The following is a 17,650-nucleotide window of genomic DNA, read 5'->3' on the forward strand; positions in this document are numbered from 1 at the left end:
TAGAGCAATTCGGGTGATAACAATTGAGTTTTTAATTTCGAGGGGTCTGAGTTTTCGTGACACCCGTTTTTCCCGGCTTTCCCTAGACTACCTCCAAATTGTACGACCCCTTGCGAAGACTGGTGACGATCATATCGAAGAAAGCACCGAATATAATGAAACAAGAAGATCTGTTAGATCTTATAACCGCGCGTTTAAAATTTAACTGTTTTCTTAGTACTACAGTCGCAACGCAGTGCATATTCCAAAGCAATCTTTGATGATTCATTGATTACTGTAGACATCACAGCACTTGATCAACACAAACTCTATTATCGCACCATCAGTCGTAGCCGTTGTGACATCTCCGATGACGTAATAGTCTTAATCTGGAACTTTCTTCGGGATACGTATGGGCATGAAGATACGAACACTATTAACAACAGCTTTCTTTCTTAAAAATCACGATTAAATTAAATTGTTTTTTCCCTTGAGTAAAGGGCTAGCAAAGAAGTCACACAAGTCACATAATTCAAGAATTGCGTTATCCACGGCTTTCTTTAGTACGGTGGTTATTTCCCTACCAATGACGTAATCCTTGCACGTTCTGACAAGTTCGTTGCTTGGCTGGCAAATATTTAATTTTCCTTCCGATCTATGAACTGGCTGCGATGAAACCGTCAAAGGATTTACTTCATTTGCGTAAAACCACAAGAAATACTCACAAAATTACAAATAAATTAATGACCGTCGCTTCTGCCGAAATAAACTTGCAAAGTAAACACGATCGTATTTGTCACGTAGCGAAAGTGAAAGCTGCAACGTCAGCGCATTCCATGGCTGACGTAATACCTTTTTTTAGCGTATTTATTATTCCCTTTAAATCCAACGCTTTGATAAAACGAAAAGAAAATATATTTTACCCACAAAAAAGAAAACAATATCCGTAAAATTGTCCGTGTATTTATGTTTTAACAGCTTCTGGCGGAAAAACATCACACGTTGCGTGACTCAAAGTTTGGCCGAGCGGAGGTCTGCGTCTGGTCACCGACAAAAAAAAAAAAACTAAACCACGGGTAAACCTAGAACCGCGCTCGGCCCATGGCCGCGCGGTTAATAAGCACCGAATATAATGAAGTAAGCACCGAATATAATGAAGTAAGCACCGAATATAATGAGGTAAGCACCGAATATAATGAAGTAAGCACCGAATATAATGAAGTAAGCACCGAATATAATGAAGTAAGCACCGAATATAATGAAGTTAGCACCGAATATAATGAAGTTAGCACCGAATATAATGAAGTAAGCACCGAATATAATGAAGTAGGCACCGAATATAATGAAGTAAGCACCGAATATAATGGAATAAGCACCGAATATAATAAAGACAGCACCGAATATAAGGAAAAAAGCACCGAATATAACGAAGAAAGCACCGAATATAACGAGGGAAGCACCGAATATTTAACAATTATTCCATGAAACCGCGTTGGATATGAAGTGATAAATAACCAACGAGCGCGTAGCGCGAGTTGGTTATGATCACTTCATATCCAACAAGGTCGAATGGAATAATTGTTTTAGTATATTCTTAATCGGGTTTTTGCCGCCGATTTTTATTTCAACAATTTTACAGAGCGGAAAATTTTTAAACTTGGCGCACTGTTTTCCATATAAGGTAAAACTCCGACTAATGGCTCATAGTCGGAGTTTTTGAGCCAATCAGAGAGCTAGAAATGCAATAGTCGGAGCTGAGAATATACTAAAATGGAATAAGCACCGAATATAATGAAGACAGCACCGCATATAAAGACATAAGCACCGAGTATAATGGAATAAGCACCGAGTATAATGAGTTAATCACCGAATATAATAACATAACTACTCAATATAATGACATAACCACCCAATATAATAAAAAAAAAGTATCATAAGACAGTTCTGGCGTTCCATATAACTGCCTCAAAATTTTCTAACGTAAGAGACAGCCAGGCAGAAACACCATTTGAGAACACGATGACAGATTCTGCAGCGAAAACGCAACCGCAGAGAAAGCACCTCATGTTTGTCGGTCCGTCGAACATTAAGCGAAAAAAAAAAAATTGCACGTTAACCACCTTGACACCGAGTCATGATCTCTTTCAATGCCAAGCTTAGAACGTTAATTCTCATTAGTGACCGTAACGTATCTCCTATAACTTCAGGATAACTCCAAAGGTAAAGTCTGCGTCAGGCCATCTTACATCCATACATCTGGAGCTTATCCCGGTTTCCCAGCATTAGGGAACCAGGAGTATTTCCACGCCCCTGGATGGGATGCTAGTCCATCACAGGGTTACCCCCAGCATTAAATTCGCCGGTACCCATTTATACACCTGGGTAGAGAGAGGTGCTGTGAAAGTGAAGAACACAAGCCCTAGAACACAACACAATATCCCCAGTCACGACTGGAACCCGGATCGCTCGATCCGAAGGCGAGTGCACTAACCACGAGGCCAACGCTCCTTCACACAAAGTCTTGAGACAGTCTTCCACCTAGTTGTTAATTTTTGTGTGTGTGTTCTTTTCACATGTCGGCTTTACAATGTATTAACATCAAGAGGAAGTTTAACGGTTGTATTGTTAGCACGCTGCTACTTCACACTGCGCTACTGAGGGTTAACTCCTACCGTACGAATGCAGTAAGTCGTTGAAGTTGTTTAAGTAATAATAGCCGTCTTCTTTGTATTGCTCTTCCCATGACGTGTTCCTGTACAACGCAGAAAACAAGGCTAAGAAAAAATACTACGTGAAGAGCAGTGAAAAATCTTGCCAGGACTACACTTGCATTCAGAGAAAAAATCATCGATTTAATGTCGTCCTCAATGCCGCAATATGGTAAAAAAAACGAAAGAGAACTTACTGACAACAGTTTTTCAGTTCAAGTCCAGAGAAACATTCTACTCCAATGATTCCAAACGAGTAATACAGCAGAAGAATAACCAAAGCCACCCTGAGGGGAAAATGTACATTTTATTAAAAGTATTAAAGATCCCGAAACCCCTCTTACGGTTTCGAGGCCGGCTTGCAACGGTTGGTAAGGTACCCAACTTTTAGTGAATTTCGGACAAAATTCTGAAAACCCCTTCAATGTTCAAGATGGTCAGAGTTCAGTAGATGCAGTAATGCGTGACAACGTGTTCTTGTTTGCCTATAAGCGATGCTAACTAGAGCTCGTAGACTAACTGTTGAATAGTTAAAGATAAGGGAAACAATCAGAGTTGCACGTACGTATCCAAAACAAGAATGGTGATAGGACTGAGTGTAGTCCAATTCGGTCTGTAATCATACGAGTGTTAACAAAATCGGACGACCACGAAGCGGGAGCCCGATTTGGTAATCACGAGTATGATTACAGACCAAATTTAATTTAATGGTTATTTTTTAATATGATAATTAACACTATGGAGAATAGCTTCAAAAATGGCTGTTAAGTTCCTTTGAAAACAGTCACCTGAGATAAACCTCCCCAGTTTAACAAAGTCACTAACTTGAATTGGTTACTACAGTGACTGTAATCAATGTTGAGACTGTTGGATTTAGTTGAGAGGACTTCAAATGATTGGCCCAATGCAACTGTCCGATTGTAGCCAACTGTACGATTACGCTGTCCAAGTACAACTTTGCAGATTAATTAGTACAAAATACAGCAGTTCGTGCACCAATCACATTTGAGAAAATTGTAATTGTTAAGATTAACTGAACTATTAGTCTTATCACACAGATGTGACTGAGCGCATTACCTGGTCATTCGCGGTAATAAGACACCCATTGTCTCGAACACATCACGGTATCTCTGCTTTAATTTGAAAAGCCTGCAAAGAGAATCAAGCCTTTGAACAACTTATATTATAATCGATAATATACAACGCTCTGATTTAGAACTGGCCGTGCTAGAGCAAACACATTTCCAAGGAATTGTCGTGGAAAAACTAACTTGACTAGGGGGCGGGGATAGTGAGAGTTTTTGGCGTCTAATGAAGGCAACACTTATGGAAATACTCACAACAGAAGTCTTAGAGGCCTCAGACAAACGATAAAGCTGAACGATGTTGAAACTGCACCAATGAAACCAGCAAGAGTCACAAAGAAGTCAAACCTGAAAAGAAAGCTTCAGTTTAGTCTACATGGGGAGATACAACAGGAATTACCCTTCAGAAACAAAGTATTAGTTTTTCGTATTAGCATTTCAAATAAAATAGTATCAGTTATCTTTTCTAAGCATCACTTCTTTAACATCCAATGACCTTACACTTAGATGCAAACAGATTAACTAAACCCAAAGCCACAAACTACTCACATATTCCACCCGGAGAGGAAGTACTTCCTAACACCAAGGCCTATCAGTTTGAGTGCAGCTTCGGCTGCGTAAACTGCAAATCAAGACAAGACCAATCCCGTTAAACCCAGACATCATAAGTTAATCTTCAAAACTAGTTTCACCACTTTTACAACAGAACCAAACACTGTCTTCGGCAATCTTCGGAAACATGCCCGATGCTTGAATTGACCTTGCATGACTTGGTTCATTTCCGGAGTATAGTGTACTCTTAGGTCACTCGTACGCACTGGTTCTATTTCGTGTTTGGATAATAATCGGAAAAGTCCGCGAGTGCTTCTACGAACTTTATGTTGTTCAACTATTAAGGAATCAACCCCGACCATACACCACGCGAGTAAAACAACAAGGCAACGACACATCCTGTCCAATAATATTATCTGCAAAACGTTTAAAACAACTCACTCGAAATGAAGACAATATGGTACCACATAAGCTCCTCTCTCTTGTTGGCTCGTTCATTTTGTGGAGTGTCTGTAAATACAACGAAAAGTTCACAAAGGGTTAACAATTCGCCAAAATTCATCTTAAGAAATCAGTAAGTGAAACAGAAGATCAAAGAAAGTAAATTACTTACTGGAAAACACAACAATGTCCACGATAAAAGAAATTCCGTTTGCAATGATGACCGCATCTGTACAAATAGTAATAAAAATCGAAGAGATCATGTCCCTTTGAATCGGGTTAATTTCCCAAATAAGATTTGTAAATAAATAAATAAATCACTGTTACATGTAGTAACACTTAAGATACGTTCTGAGAATCTTTCCCACACTAGTCAAACATAACCACTCTTAAGTTTGATTAAGTACTAAGAAGATAAAAACGATGTCTGCTGCTGCATGTAGTTATTATTTAATTTGATTCACCTATCAGACAATGGTTAGCCTGCGAGCAGCCTCTCATGAACTGCGTGCGGTACGAGCCCCCGGCGCGTGAAACGAGCCAGCTACAAATGAGAACCTCTCATTTCTCATCTCTCGTCGCTTCGCCGTTCTGGCTCTTGCCCTAAGTTTCAAGAGGTCTTTCAATTGTAAAATGTAACGATAGTTAGTGGAAGTCTCCTCTACTAACTATGATGTAACAGTAAACATGTTGAGAGGACTTACAAATGACGTATTCAAAGGCTTTCTGTGTTATCAGCCATCGGATACCTGTAGAAGAAAAAGAGCCTCTTGTATTAATATTAATTATGTAAATTGCCTGTCTAGGTGACGCAAATCTGAATAACAGGACAGCCCAAGTAGGGTTGTCCACATTATGCTCACTTTTATCACTATTATGCTAATTCTTTATGCTCAAAAAATGTTACTATTATGCACAAAAAGTCCCACTATTATGCTCAAAATTTTCCCCCCGGATCATTCATTTTTTACCTAAAATAAAATACAATCGCCTAATATGCTTATATGGATGATTATAAATGAGTCCCAGACTCCCAGTCGCCCCACGTGGCCACGTCCGTTTCCTGTCGTGAAGTCTGGGGCAGTCGATTGTCACGTATATTTCTCCAAAGGAAATCAAGAATCCCAATTTCGAGATTGTACCTAATTCCGATGTATTTATTTATTTATTTATTTTCGATATTTTGACATATTTCCGGGAATTTTCCTTACTATTATGCTGGCATAATGCTCGATGCTCATGCCTCATTATTATGCTCACAATTATGCCGGCATAATGTGGACAACCCTAAGCCCAAGTGAAGACTACACGTATTTTCTGTCTACTCTCAGGCAATCACTGCAATTTCTTAGTTTCATCATTCAACTTGCAATAATTGTGTTCAATTAAGTATAGAGATATACACAATCTTTTCCCAACATGTCGCATTTTGTGTCCATACCTGCCAATTTATTTCTCAACATCAAGAAGGAATACAAGAACAAGTGTTGAACAGTTTCAAAGCCTGGATGAAGAGGCAAGCCTGCTAAACAGTTTTCAATCATGTCATGCCCCTAGATTATATCACTATACAACTCAAGCTAAATTTCTTTTTTTCAATTTCTCACCTTTGACTGTTCGGTACAGACAGTTCCAAGACTTTAGACAGATAAACCACTGCTGGTAGTGCTCTGTGATCTAAAAAACACCAACATGCAAGCACCTTTTGCATGAGCTGACAACGCTGTTTCATTTACATGATTTCCTCCTAATTTGTCAGGGTGCACAAACCATCCATTGAAAAGTTGGGGATGTAAGAGGCATTAACAGAAGTCGAAATAGTTTGCAAGTAGATATATATGAAAGATCATATATTTGAACTGCGCAGAAAGATGTGAAGACATGAATGATCATCGCAATCGCAGCTATACTGTATACACAACTTAAGTTGTCCAAAGGTAGATAACACTCATTCACTATCCATCGCTGATTTGACAATCATTGGACTAATGTCAACAAAACTAAATTCAGTTGCCCCCTGGGTAGCGATTTATTTGTTGGATTGCATTTGAAGACCCAAGCTGATGCACACTCAGGTAGCCTCAGATACTCTTTATAGGCTTCTCGTGTCGTGTTTTAGAAGATTCCCTGGTAAGCCCAAAGGACATCTGTCTTGCAGGGCAATGTAAAGCGAAACACAAATTGCAGACCATACAGGATAATATTAATTTAGTTCAGGGGACATACTTGCTTCCACTTCATCTCACTGTTCTCAAATATGTGATAAAATTCATCCAGACTAGAAGTAAAAGTGGAAAATGAGGCAACAGTGAGCCAGACAATATAATGTAAAACATGTTTAAACAAGACAGACATGGTTTCATTTAAGATTTATAGATGAAATATCATGAAACATTATTGAACAGTTATCTTATAATATTGCAATTACGATTGGTTCTTTTAGCATGTAAAGAACGCAAATTTGCTGCCCAGCACAGTTGGTTCATACAGGGCATAGGTTTGACTTCTCCTCACTGCAATATTAAGAACAAATGGGGAAATGGTACTTCCCCCTTTCAGTCCAGTACTCATTTTAACACAATCTTAGGAGGAGAATGAGAGGCATTATAACTTCTTGAATTGTTACATTTTTTCACCGTTTACATTGTTCTGCATAATTCTAAAAATGTACTTGGCTCATAAAATGTAACAGATTCCAGTTGTAGCAGCTTTTATCATTATACTGTTTTAAATTTGTTTTAATATAAATTACCTCAGTTGTCTTCTCCGACTTGTGTCCAATGACTTGAAAATGAGATATTTCTCCACAAGAGCTAATAAAAAAGAGAAACCTAACTTAACAATAAGAGTCTCTCTCAAGACAATATATTTTTGATGAGCAAACAGAGCTAAATCACCCAGAAATTGCTCCAGGCAAGCTAGGGCTGGCATACATGTAACCCAATACCAAAATTAGAGAGGTAACAAGAAAAATATAGACAGGCTGTGCATAATATAATAACTGCATATAAATTTATATGCTTTAAAGGGAAAGGTGGGTAGGCTGCCAAAATTTACAAATGCTCCTGTTGAGCAATAGCTACTACAATAATAATAGTAATTATTATTACTATTACTATTACTATTACTATTACTATTACTATTACTATTACTATTACTATTACTATTACTATTACTATTACTCTTACTCTTACTCTTACTCTTACTCTTACTCTTACTCTTACTCTTACTCTTACTATTACTATTACTGTTACTGTTACTGTTACTGTTACTGTTACTGTTACTGTTACTGTTACTGTTACTGTTACTGTTACTGTTACTGTTACTGTTACTGTTACTGTTACTGTTACTGTTACTGTTACTGTTACTGTTACTGTTACTATTACTATTACTATTACTATTACTATTACTATTACTATTACTGTTACTGTTGCTATTGCTATTATTATGATTGTTATCATTGTTATCGTTGTTATCATTGTTATCATTGTTATCGTTATCATTATTATTATTATTATTATTATTATTATGCAAGTGAATTGAAAAGCTAAGAAATACATTGTACACTTTAGGTACATGAATGCCCTTTTATTGGCCAGTAGAGAGTGTCAGAATCAAATGGTTGCCAGTGGAGCCTTGCTCGTGAAGAAATTTAACTATTATCAACAACATAGATAAGATTACAAATTAAGCTAGTACTAAATCCAGTAAACACAATTCCATTGAAGTCCCTGTGCCTTAAGTTTGAAATTTAGAAAAGTATCACCAACAGACTGATGTCACCCCTTAAACATACATTACAACTACATTAAATTTTGTTATTTAAGCAACAGTAAAATTAAATCTCAGCAGTCATGTTCATGCTTTAGATCTCAATCTTTGCACCCATAATTGTAACTCCACAAAAAAAAACTCCTTCACTGCATTATATAAATTCACAGAATAAATCAAGTATCTTTAAAGTGGTGATACTATATTCGACACACAAACATGTTAACAATACGTACTACTTTTGGGTTTGTAAAATGACATCAAACCAATAAATTTACTTAATGAGATCCAGTGCGGAGGCTGTAAAACAAATATACAGTCACATTATAATACAATTATTATATTATAATAAAAATTGATTTAAAATTTTTAACCCGGAGATTGCATGAGCAATCCAAGGGTTTTAGTGGTGGTGCAGATTATGCAAATGATATCCTTCCATTGTTTGTAAAGTTTTTGCAGTAATTCTGCTGACCAGTAGCTAAAGCTCTTGAAATCATTGTATTAGTTGACATTGCAGGTGCATAGATTATTTTACATTGCACTAATACAAATTTACATAGCCCAGTATGGAGCCGCCATGTTGTACACCAACATGGCAGCCGGAAAATAGTGTAAACATCTGGGGCCTGTTTCTCGAAAGCCCCGAAAAGCCATTTTTAGTTAATCGGTATTTAAAGACAGAGTGGTGTATATGCCTGAAACTTCTTGAAATGGAACCTCTGTTTATATTAAGAATATGTGAATAAAACAGCTCTGTAATCATAAGGTCTGAGATTTTGCTACAGCTTTCCGGGTGCAAAAACTTTTCAGGACCTTTCAGAAACGGGCTCCTGGAACTTACTTTGGTTATCTAGGCGATTGAATATCTGAACTGATCAAGCAAACATTTAAATAAGCACTTTTCCTAACACTTTAACTTCCAAAAGGTTAAAAATCACGAGATAAGTATATATTTTTCGACAAACACGTTCATAGCTTTATGTCACGCACCGCCATAACTCTGAAATTCAAAATGTGCCTGTTTGCAGACAGAGCAAGCTATTGAGCTGAAAAGTTGTTACCAGATATAAATTTACCCCCTCTTATGCCTGATGAGGATAACAACTTTGGTGGCTCTTTAGTTTCGGACTTAAGAAAATGATGACGTCACATGAAACCCTAGAATAACTTACACTTTCAGAGCAGAGTAGCTTGTAAGCCTGCCTAACAGCTTGCCTTGATGTAAAATAGAAACAATGAATGAGATAATATCACACCATGCAACTGTGTCAAATGTATGTAATATTCATAACTTGGATCATCATTGTTTATTATCCCATTCACTCCCGTGCCACCCGTAACCGTCCGTGACAAGCCTTGGCCTTTGTTCCATTTCTGACGTCATCAGCTTTGACCAAAATTGGCATCATCTGTACTCAACTTCTGCAGGAGGAAAAGATCTTTCCAATGATACTCAGATCAGAGTGATGGGCTCAATGGAGCCTGAAATATGCACAAAATTGCTCAGAAATTTGAGTGAAAAACTCAAAGCAAAATTTCTTGCAACTATACTTGGCTACTCCAGGGTAAAAATTGCCCGTCTCAATGATGCTTTCTCAGGCTTTTTTTAACTGGAAGCAAGCCGAGTAGAAGGCCAATCACTGCAGCAAAAAGATAAGAAAAGGAAAAAAAGGAAAGGCAAAAAAAAAATAAAACGAAAAGCCTAAAGACGTAGGTCACTTTCTCATCCAAAAGCTATCTCGAAATTTTGATTTCTGCGCATGCCTGAGCAAACATGTTGTAAAACACGATGCTAGTGGAAAGAACAGCATGCTGTTATGTTGCACATGCCTTTTTGAGTAGATTGGAGTTCATTTGGCCCATATCCAGCCTGAAAATCTCCAAAATGTCCAAAATTGCGTTTTTGGCAAATAGTTCTGGGAGTCAATGGGTTATTAAAAACTGGATCACTAGAAAAAACAATTCAAGAGTTTTCACTGGCTTAGCCATCATGGTATATGAGCTGTTATATCGTGTTTTACAAATATGGTAAGAGTACATGTAAGTTTTTTGGGCATTTATGTTTTAGTTTAGTTTTCTACATTGTGGGGGCATTTTTAATAAAACAATTATTCTACTTGCACTTGTTGGATATACATAAGACCACTACAGCCAACTCTGCACTTCATACCTCGTTGGCTATCTACCATCTCATATCCAACGCTCACTCATGGAATAATATTGTTAATATTGTTAATATTTGTTAATATTGTTAATATTGTTAATAATTATTGTTAATATTGTTAATTAAGATACTATATTAAGCAGAATTTATCAAAACAGAAGTTTCATATATTATTATGCCTAAAAGAAGAAGTTATAAAAGAATGTTTATAGACCCTTCAGAAACTTGTAATAATTGTAGCTTAGTTGATTGATTCAAGATGATTTTGCTTTGAACACTGAATATTAGCAAATTTACTATGTAAGTAAGTGTGATCCTCTGAGGTCAAGATGTTTTAATGTTCTTGTGTACACTCTGTGCTTGAAAGTTTTCTGACAGCATTAATAAATACAAGACTTTCCTACCTTTTGTGAAGGAACAGCTTTCTAAACTTGTTCTTTTCAATGTTGGTAAATGTGTCATACACCACAGCCAAAAGCTGCAACAAGGGTAGAAAAATATAACAAGTTCAACCATTTATACATGTAAGAACAAGTTCAACCAAGTATACATCTAAGAGTTTTTCTGTTGTGGGCCTATTAACTGATAGCTGCCCACAGAAATTTTATGTTCTAAAAAACAAATGAAAGGAGGATAGAGCTGTGTTTCTTGAGCCACTTTGCTGAGCAGGCACTACAGTTTGGTAGTCATGCATTGCCATTCTGTTGCCTGATAGTGCCAGCACAAGCTCATACTATGCAATCAGTTACGGCCAATCACAGAAAAAAGAAAAATTAATTAAAGTAATAAAAGTGCTGCTGAAACAAAGTGGTGGGGAGAGTGCTTGTGGATGTTATTGATGCATAATGAGTACTTTATTTGCAAACCAAAAGAATTACTGAAAATACTTTATCATACTGTGAAAGGCATATAACCTTACCAAATTCATGAGAAAGTAAAGAACAACTGAGATGTAAACACCAAAATATATGACAGCCCACCGTGACCGCTGATAGGATGGCATCATCACATCAGGATAGCTACAGAGTAAGAAATAAATAAAAGCTTCAGAAAAATGACTTTTTAGCCATATCCAACTCTTTGCTGTCTGCCCTCTTCAACAGACAGTTTTCAAATGTATCAGCTATATTTTTCATTCTACCACTTGCTTTAGTTTTACAACAGGACTTTAAAACCCTTCCCTACCCAGGATGTATACATCCCAGGTTGTGTCACCCAAACACCCAATACATAAAATAATTATAAGTATGTCTTCAAACAAAGAAAGTTACTGAGAGCTCAGTTGCTGGCCGTGGCTTGAATAAATTATCCACAGTTGCTGCTGGTTGGAGAGGGTATTTGGCTCTGGTAGGGAAGGGGTAAATAAAGCACTCAACAGTATTGCAATAATGTTAAGCATGAATTAGTCACCTACTTTGCTGTGGTGAGTAAGACAAACAAGCTAATGAAGCTCCTCCAAAAACTGTTGAAAAACTAAGAAACAATGACAAATTAAAGTGAGTCGTTGATAAACACTACTCTAAAATTTGGCAGATCAAATTTCATAATAAAATGATCCCAATTTAAAATAAAGTAAATTTTGTTAGGGTACATAATATTATCCATCTTCAGCTTCTGTTGTTTCTAAAATCCAAATCTTGCCAAGATTTAATTTAAGCCACCTACCATATTTTCTTGATTAAATGCCCCCATCGTTTATTTTAAACTTAGCTACAGTGTACATGGATCAGGTCGTAATTTGATTTCTGCAGTTTATTCAAGACTGGACTTTGTTAGAATTTCTAGACCTTATTTTTTAGAGCTAAATATTTTATAATTTTACCTAAAGTTAATTACAACACAAATATAAATTCCTTAAGGGTATTTATGAATCTGCCAGGAAGACTGGGCATTTATTCAGGACCTGGTGTATAATCAAGGAAATATGGTAAGCCATTGCTGCCATGTTGATCAATACAAAGTCCACTGCCAGCAGCACTTTACTGTAGCTAATGTACACATCAGGCCTACAATATTATGGAAATTTAGGAGGGCAAGACCTGAGCCAAATTGTACAAACAAGTGTATGTTTCATAATACTACAAAGTTGTTAATATTATTTAATTTCTCTCCTAAAGTATACATTTGTATACATGAACGTAATGGCTGTTCAATACCGCGATGAAGTATTTTAATCAAGTATTGTTTACCTCATCTTTTTCATTGTCAGAAAAAAGGTAAAAACCTGCAAATGAACACAAAAAATTAAGTATCAACAAGAATATAAAAGTCAGCATAAAAAACTTCAGAAATTAACTCATGTATAACTGAAGACAGAAGAAAAATATTAGACACCAAATTTTGGACAAATATTGTCAACTGTTTGTCAAACTAAGTAACTTACCAAGCATTGCAAAGATTACCATGATAAAGAGCAACAGGAACAGCATGTCCAAGATTGGTGGAAGTGAGAGCAGAATTTGTCTGAGAACTCTGTAAAGAAATTAAAATCACCATCATCATTATTCTTTGAGAAGTTCACCAGCAAAAAAGGCACAAATGTAAGCTGATGCAGTACACAAAGGTTCCTTAGTACAAAAATAAAATATACAGGCTATGCAGAAAAAAAGCTCACCTTCTAACCCCAAAACAATAATGAGAATCTATTAAGAAGAGTGGTCGAAGAGCTCTTGTCACTCGTACATGGTTTTGACTTCTCGCAAGGACAACAATGGCTTCCACAAACACCACAGACAAAACAACAACCTGATGAGTAGGTATGAAGGTTATCAAATAAACATTTTTGACTTGTTCAGGATTCGTCACCATGATTCTTACACAAAGAGAAATACAAATTATTTTGAGCTGGAATTCATTTTCTGGTTTCAATTTTAGGCTCTGAACCCCACCTATGGAATTTTTTAAAACTTCATGAAAAGTTTAAATCATTCTTATCAGAATTCAGTAATAAAAAAGGGTTTCAGCAAGTTGCTTTCAATTATAAGCCCTTAAAGCTAGAATTAAGGGTGATCGCATTGAACAGGTCATATTGCTGCTATGGTAACACACTATGCCATGAAGATTATTGCAACTTGTTTACCCATTATTGGGCAGTTATGTGATACATGTACCAATATTGTAACATCCCTTGATAAAGAGTTGTAGTATTGACCCATCAAAGTATGACTGCTGGAAAGAGGTAGAAACTTATCAGCCACCTTTTGTTAAAAATTATTGACCTCTCCGTCCATGCGCGGAAAACATGAATGTGCTACAAAGCATTCATAAAACTAATTTACAGAATCTTCAAACATGGCAAATCTAGTCAATCTGATAAAATCCTCATGAGAATCTAGCAAAATGGCCCTTTAACACCATCCAAATCAGTAATCTAAATAGAAAGTTTGCTTGCAAAACATTTTCACCAGTCAATAAATTAAAGTTTTGAAGTTCACTTGAAATAAAATTGAAAGAGAAGTTGGCAATTAGGAACCACCTGAAATAATACCATGTGCACTGGACTGTTGTGAAGACTGAATGTTTTCTTGCATTATGACGTTCTCCTGAATATTTGTTGAGTTGCTATGCTTGAATATCACTTTATGCTGCTGCTGATGAACCTTGGTGGTCAGATTTGCTTTATAGATTGATTACATGTAAATCTTTGATTGCCAAGGACATGTCCCGAAACTGCTCAGGATTTCTGATTTAGAAACACTCAGGCACACCACAAGTTTATGCTGGCCATTTTGTTTTTGTTTGGATCATGCATTATTTACCGCATAGGGAGTAAAGACTGCTTAATTAGTCAGAGATAGCAAACCAATCACATTGCTTGAAACACCAAGATCACTGACAGTGTATATTCTAACAATACATATTCCTTTTCTTGTACCTTCAGAAGTGTCCTCTTGTGAGAGAAGAAGAGCTTTGGTCCTTGCCACTTCAGTCTTATAGCCATTCCAGTAGCAATAACAGACAGAGACAAAATTTCCAAAGTTCCATGGACCTAAAATGATTTATCCAGAAAATGTTCCCACATTATTGGTATATAATGAGAGAACCCAACTGTAACTTAGAGACAACTGTAATCATTCATTATCAAAACTGGATCTTTGAATAATACAATTCGAGAGTTTGATTGGCTTAGCCATCATGAGCTATTATACCATGCTCAACAAGTACTTAATTTATATGGTACATGTATATTTTATACATAATTTTTTGGGGCTTTTTTATTTCATTTTTTTTTTTTTTTTTTAGTTTTCTATATTTTGGGGGCTTTTTTAAAATGAAACAAGTATTCCACTTGCACTTGTTGGATATAAGATGGTTATAGCCAACTCAGCACTACCCACCTAATTTGCTATCTACAATCTCATATCCAATGCGTACCCATGAAACAATTGTTAAATAACCAAATATTCCAAGGTGCTTTTCTCTGATTTGTAAACTTTAGGGGCATCTTGACTGAAAAGTTCCAAAGTATGCCTATTAGTTAGATCTGATCCTGGCATTTTAAGTTGATATCTCTATAAGTGATTTCAAAATGTTGCTGTGATGAACCATATCATTAAGTACTTACAATCACTGGGAGATATAGTGTATCATCTTCAGGTACTTCCCCTGATGCAGGTTTTTCAGTCAGTCCCAAGGCAAGAAGAAAGAGTGCCGCCATCATGTCCAAAATATAGAAAAATGTTGAGTGGGCAATAAGATACCATCGTACTGTTTGACGGGTTGGGTGGGTATCAAACCGGTCATTGTTCTTGCCCTCCTGGAGAAATATGGCTGCGCCCTAAGAGCAGATTGAATGCAGAACTATTGACATAGACTACAAGACAACAGTATGCATCTACGGATAAAATACCAACTCTCCCAGCTACAGACTGAATGTCCAAGTCCCCCCACCATGTGGGTAATCAGATCTCCTGGACACGGATGAAAGCCAGTAAAGTATATTTTTCACACATGCTTTGGTCGATTTTTGGTGCTTTGGGGAAAAATGTGGACCTTTGTTAGGTTCGAGAACGTAGAACGCTACAATCTGCTGGATTTCAATTTTTTTTATGTCGGTATCTCTCACAATTTATTACCTGAACTTTTGCTTGCATGTTTTAAATTCATTGAAGATTTGATTCTATTTTCCAACCTCTACTTTCCAAAGTGCCAGATACAAATTGCTGCCACCGGACAAAATTGCGTCCTGTATGTACCGTGTTGAGAACTTCAGAATAGTTCCAGAGAACTGAACGATGAGCGATCGACGTCGACAGCCGTAGGCACGCCAGGCACGCGCGTACAGCACTTACCTGATAGCGATAGTAAACGTCTGCTGCTTCCATGCCTTCGTTAACCACAAGAAACGTTCTACATACTGCCAAAAAAAGTAGAAAAGCTTTTAGGTTCGAACAACATCACATTGACAGGTTTGACAAGGTCCGAACCGGAACTGTTTAGTTAGGCATTAACGAACGTGAAACACGAGCTCCTTTACTTTCGGAAAGAGTCAAATAGTAGTTGCCATCTGTCTTCCATTTCAAATGTTGCTCAAATTGGTAAATTCTTCGCAAGTAACTTCTCGTTACCACTTTCCTTTTCGCTTTCCTTCTAGACTGTTACTCTGTCTTTTCGTCTCTTCGTTTTGTTTTGCTTTGTTCTCGGGCAATGACCCCGGTTAGGGGGGGGGGGAGGGGGGTGGTACTCCCTTTTATCGGCTATACATAGGTATGTGCGGCCCCAAAGGGTAGGGTTTTTCAGCCGTTTTGGTCATAAAGGGTATCGATTTTGGCCGTTTTGGTCTTAAATAGGGTATGGTTTTAGCACTCTAGTCTTCAATTGGGTATGTTTCTTGGAAGAAGCTACTTTTTCATCATTATCAATAAGACCGTCAATGAAAGCCCTTCGTAACTTACGTTTAGGGCAACTGTGCCAGCCACAACGGTTCATAAATAGGGTATCGAATTTTTGGCCAGGTCATAAACAGGGTAGCAAAACTCGCAGATTTTGGTCATAGATAGGGTAAGGCTTTTTGGGAAGTGGGCCGCACACCCCCACCCAACATTTCTGGGAGTACCCCCCCGGTAATTCACGCAGCACGATACTTCTGTGGTGTAACAGTAATAAATCGACTACGTGCTGTTAGGTCAAGGTAAAGGTAAAATCTTTATTTAGACACGGTATTTCCTTTAGGACTATACAATATTTAATTTAAATAAATCTAACTACCTAACTAATTTAATATTGTAAATAACTACTAGAATAAGAGAAATGATAAAAACCTGCTTTACAAAGAAGCCGTGTATAAAAACAAAATAAAATTTATATAAGACCACTGTCAAAATCATAGTTCTTCAACTTAGATTTAAATTGATTAAGGGAGAGCGATTGTCTAATATTCAAGGGCAGACTATTCCATAGTACAACTCCGCTGTAAGAAAGACTTTTTTTACAGTAATTAGTGTGGGGCTGTGGGATAGCAAGCGTACCATCACTATCTCTTAGCTTATAAGTCAAAGTATCGGAACGGAAGACAAAGCGTGAACAAAGATATTCCGGAACCATATTATTTACAATCTTGTACATCATTATTGATTTATTAACAAGGCGTTGACGGTCCAGTTTAACCCAGTTGACCATCCTCAACAATTCATCAGTATTACGATCGTAATTTGAAAAAGTTATGACGCGTGCTGCCCGATTTTGTAATTTTTGTAGTTTTTGAGAAAGAGTTTTAGAACAGGATCCCCACACCGAACTGCAGTAATCGAGATGAGGTTGGACTAATGAATTGTAAACGGAAAGTAAAGTCTTATATGGGACCGAATACCTAATACGTTTAATGGCGCTAATGCCAGAAGCAATCTTTTTGGAAAGCTCATTGATATGACACTCCCAAGTAAGATTTTCATCAATGTGTACACCTAAGGATTTAACAGTCGAGACTCGTTTTATCGGAAACTGGTTGA

The 17,650-nt window shown here is 37.0% G+C and overlaps 1 protein-coding gene across 1 annotated transcript in view; it reads right to left on the minus strand.

Annotated features, from left to right (window-relative positions):
- The window catches only part of LOC145463035 (two pore channel protein 1-like), a 25,066-nt gene extending 7,675 nt beyond the window's left edge, over positions 1–17,391 (minus strand). Inside the window, exons 1-23 of the mRNA XM_081446737.1 lie at positions 16,180–17,391; positions 15,995–16,059; positions 15,268–15,480; positions 14,578–14,691; positions 13,318–13,448; positions 13,087–13,175; positions 12,893–12,927; positions 12,118–12,176; positions 11,623–11,722; positions 11,108–11,181; positions 9,712–9,754; positions 8,773–8,836; positions 7,518–7,578; positions 6,992–7,043; positions 6,373–6,442; positions 5,470–5,514; positions 4,938–4,994; positions 4,766–4,834; positions 4,322–4,394; positions 4,028–4,120; positions 3,765–3,836; positions 2,885–2,974; positions 2,652–2,731 (exon numbers count right to left, since the gene is read on the minus strand). Coding sequence (XP_081302863.1) covers positions 2,652–2,731; positions 2,885–2,974; positions 3,765–3,836; positions 4,028–4,120; positions 4,322–4,394; positions 4,766–4,834; positions 4,938–4,994; positions 5,470–5,514; positions 6,373–6,442; positions 6,992–7,043; positions 7,518–7,578; positions 8,773–8,836; positions 9,712–9,754; positions 11,108–11,181; positions 11,623–11,722; positions 12,118–12,176; positions 12,893–12,927; positions 13,087–13,175; positions 13,318–13,448; positions 14,578–14,691; positions 15,268–15,480; positions 15,995–16,027 — 1,717 coding nt within the window. The 5' untranslated portion in view covers positions 16,028–16,059; positions 16,180–17,391. The remainder of the gene's footprint in view (positions 1–2,651; positions 2,732–2,884; positions 2,975–3,764; positions 3,837–4,027; positions 4,121–4,321; positions 4,395–4,765; positions 4,835–4,937; positions 4,995–5,469; positions 5,515–6,372; positions 6,443–6,991; positions 7,044–7,517; positions 7,579–8,772; positions 8,837–9,711; positions 9,755–11,107; positions 11,182–11,622; positions 11,723–12,117; positions 12,177–12,892; positions 12,928–13,086; positions 13,176–13,317; positions 13,449–14,577; positions 14,692–15,267; positions 15,481–15,994; positions 16,060–16,179) is intronic.
- Positions 17,392–17,650: the final 259 nt, after the last annotated feature.

The sequence above is a fragment of the Orbicella franksi genome, chromosome 12 (assembly GCF_964199315.1).
Source record: "Orbicella franksi chromosome 12, jaOrbFran1.1, whole genome shotgun sequence".
NCBI classification, from domain to species: Eukaryota; Metazoa; Cnidaria; class Anthozoa; order Scleractinia; family Merulinidae; genus Orbicella; species Orbicella franksi.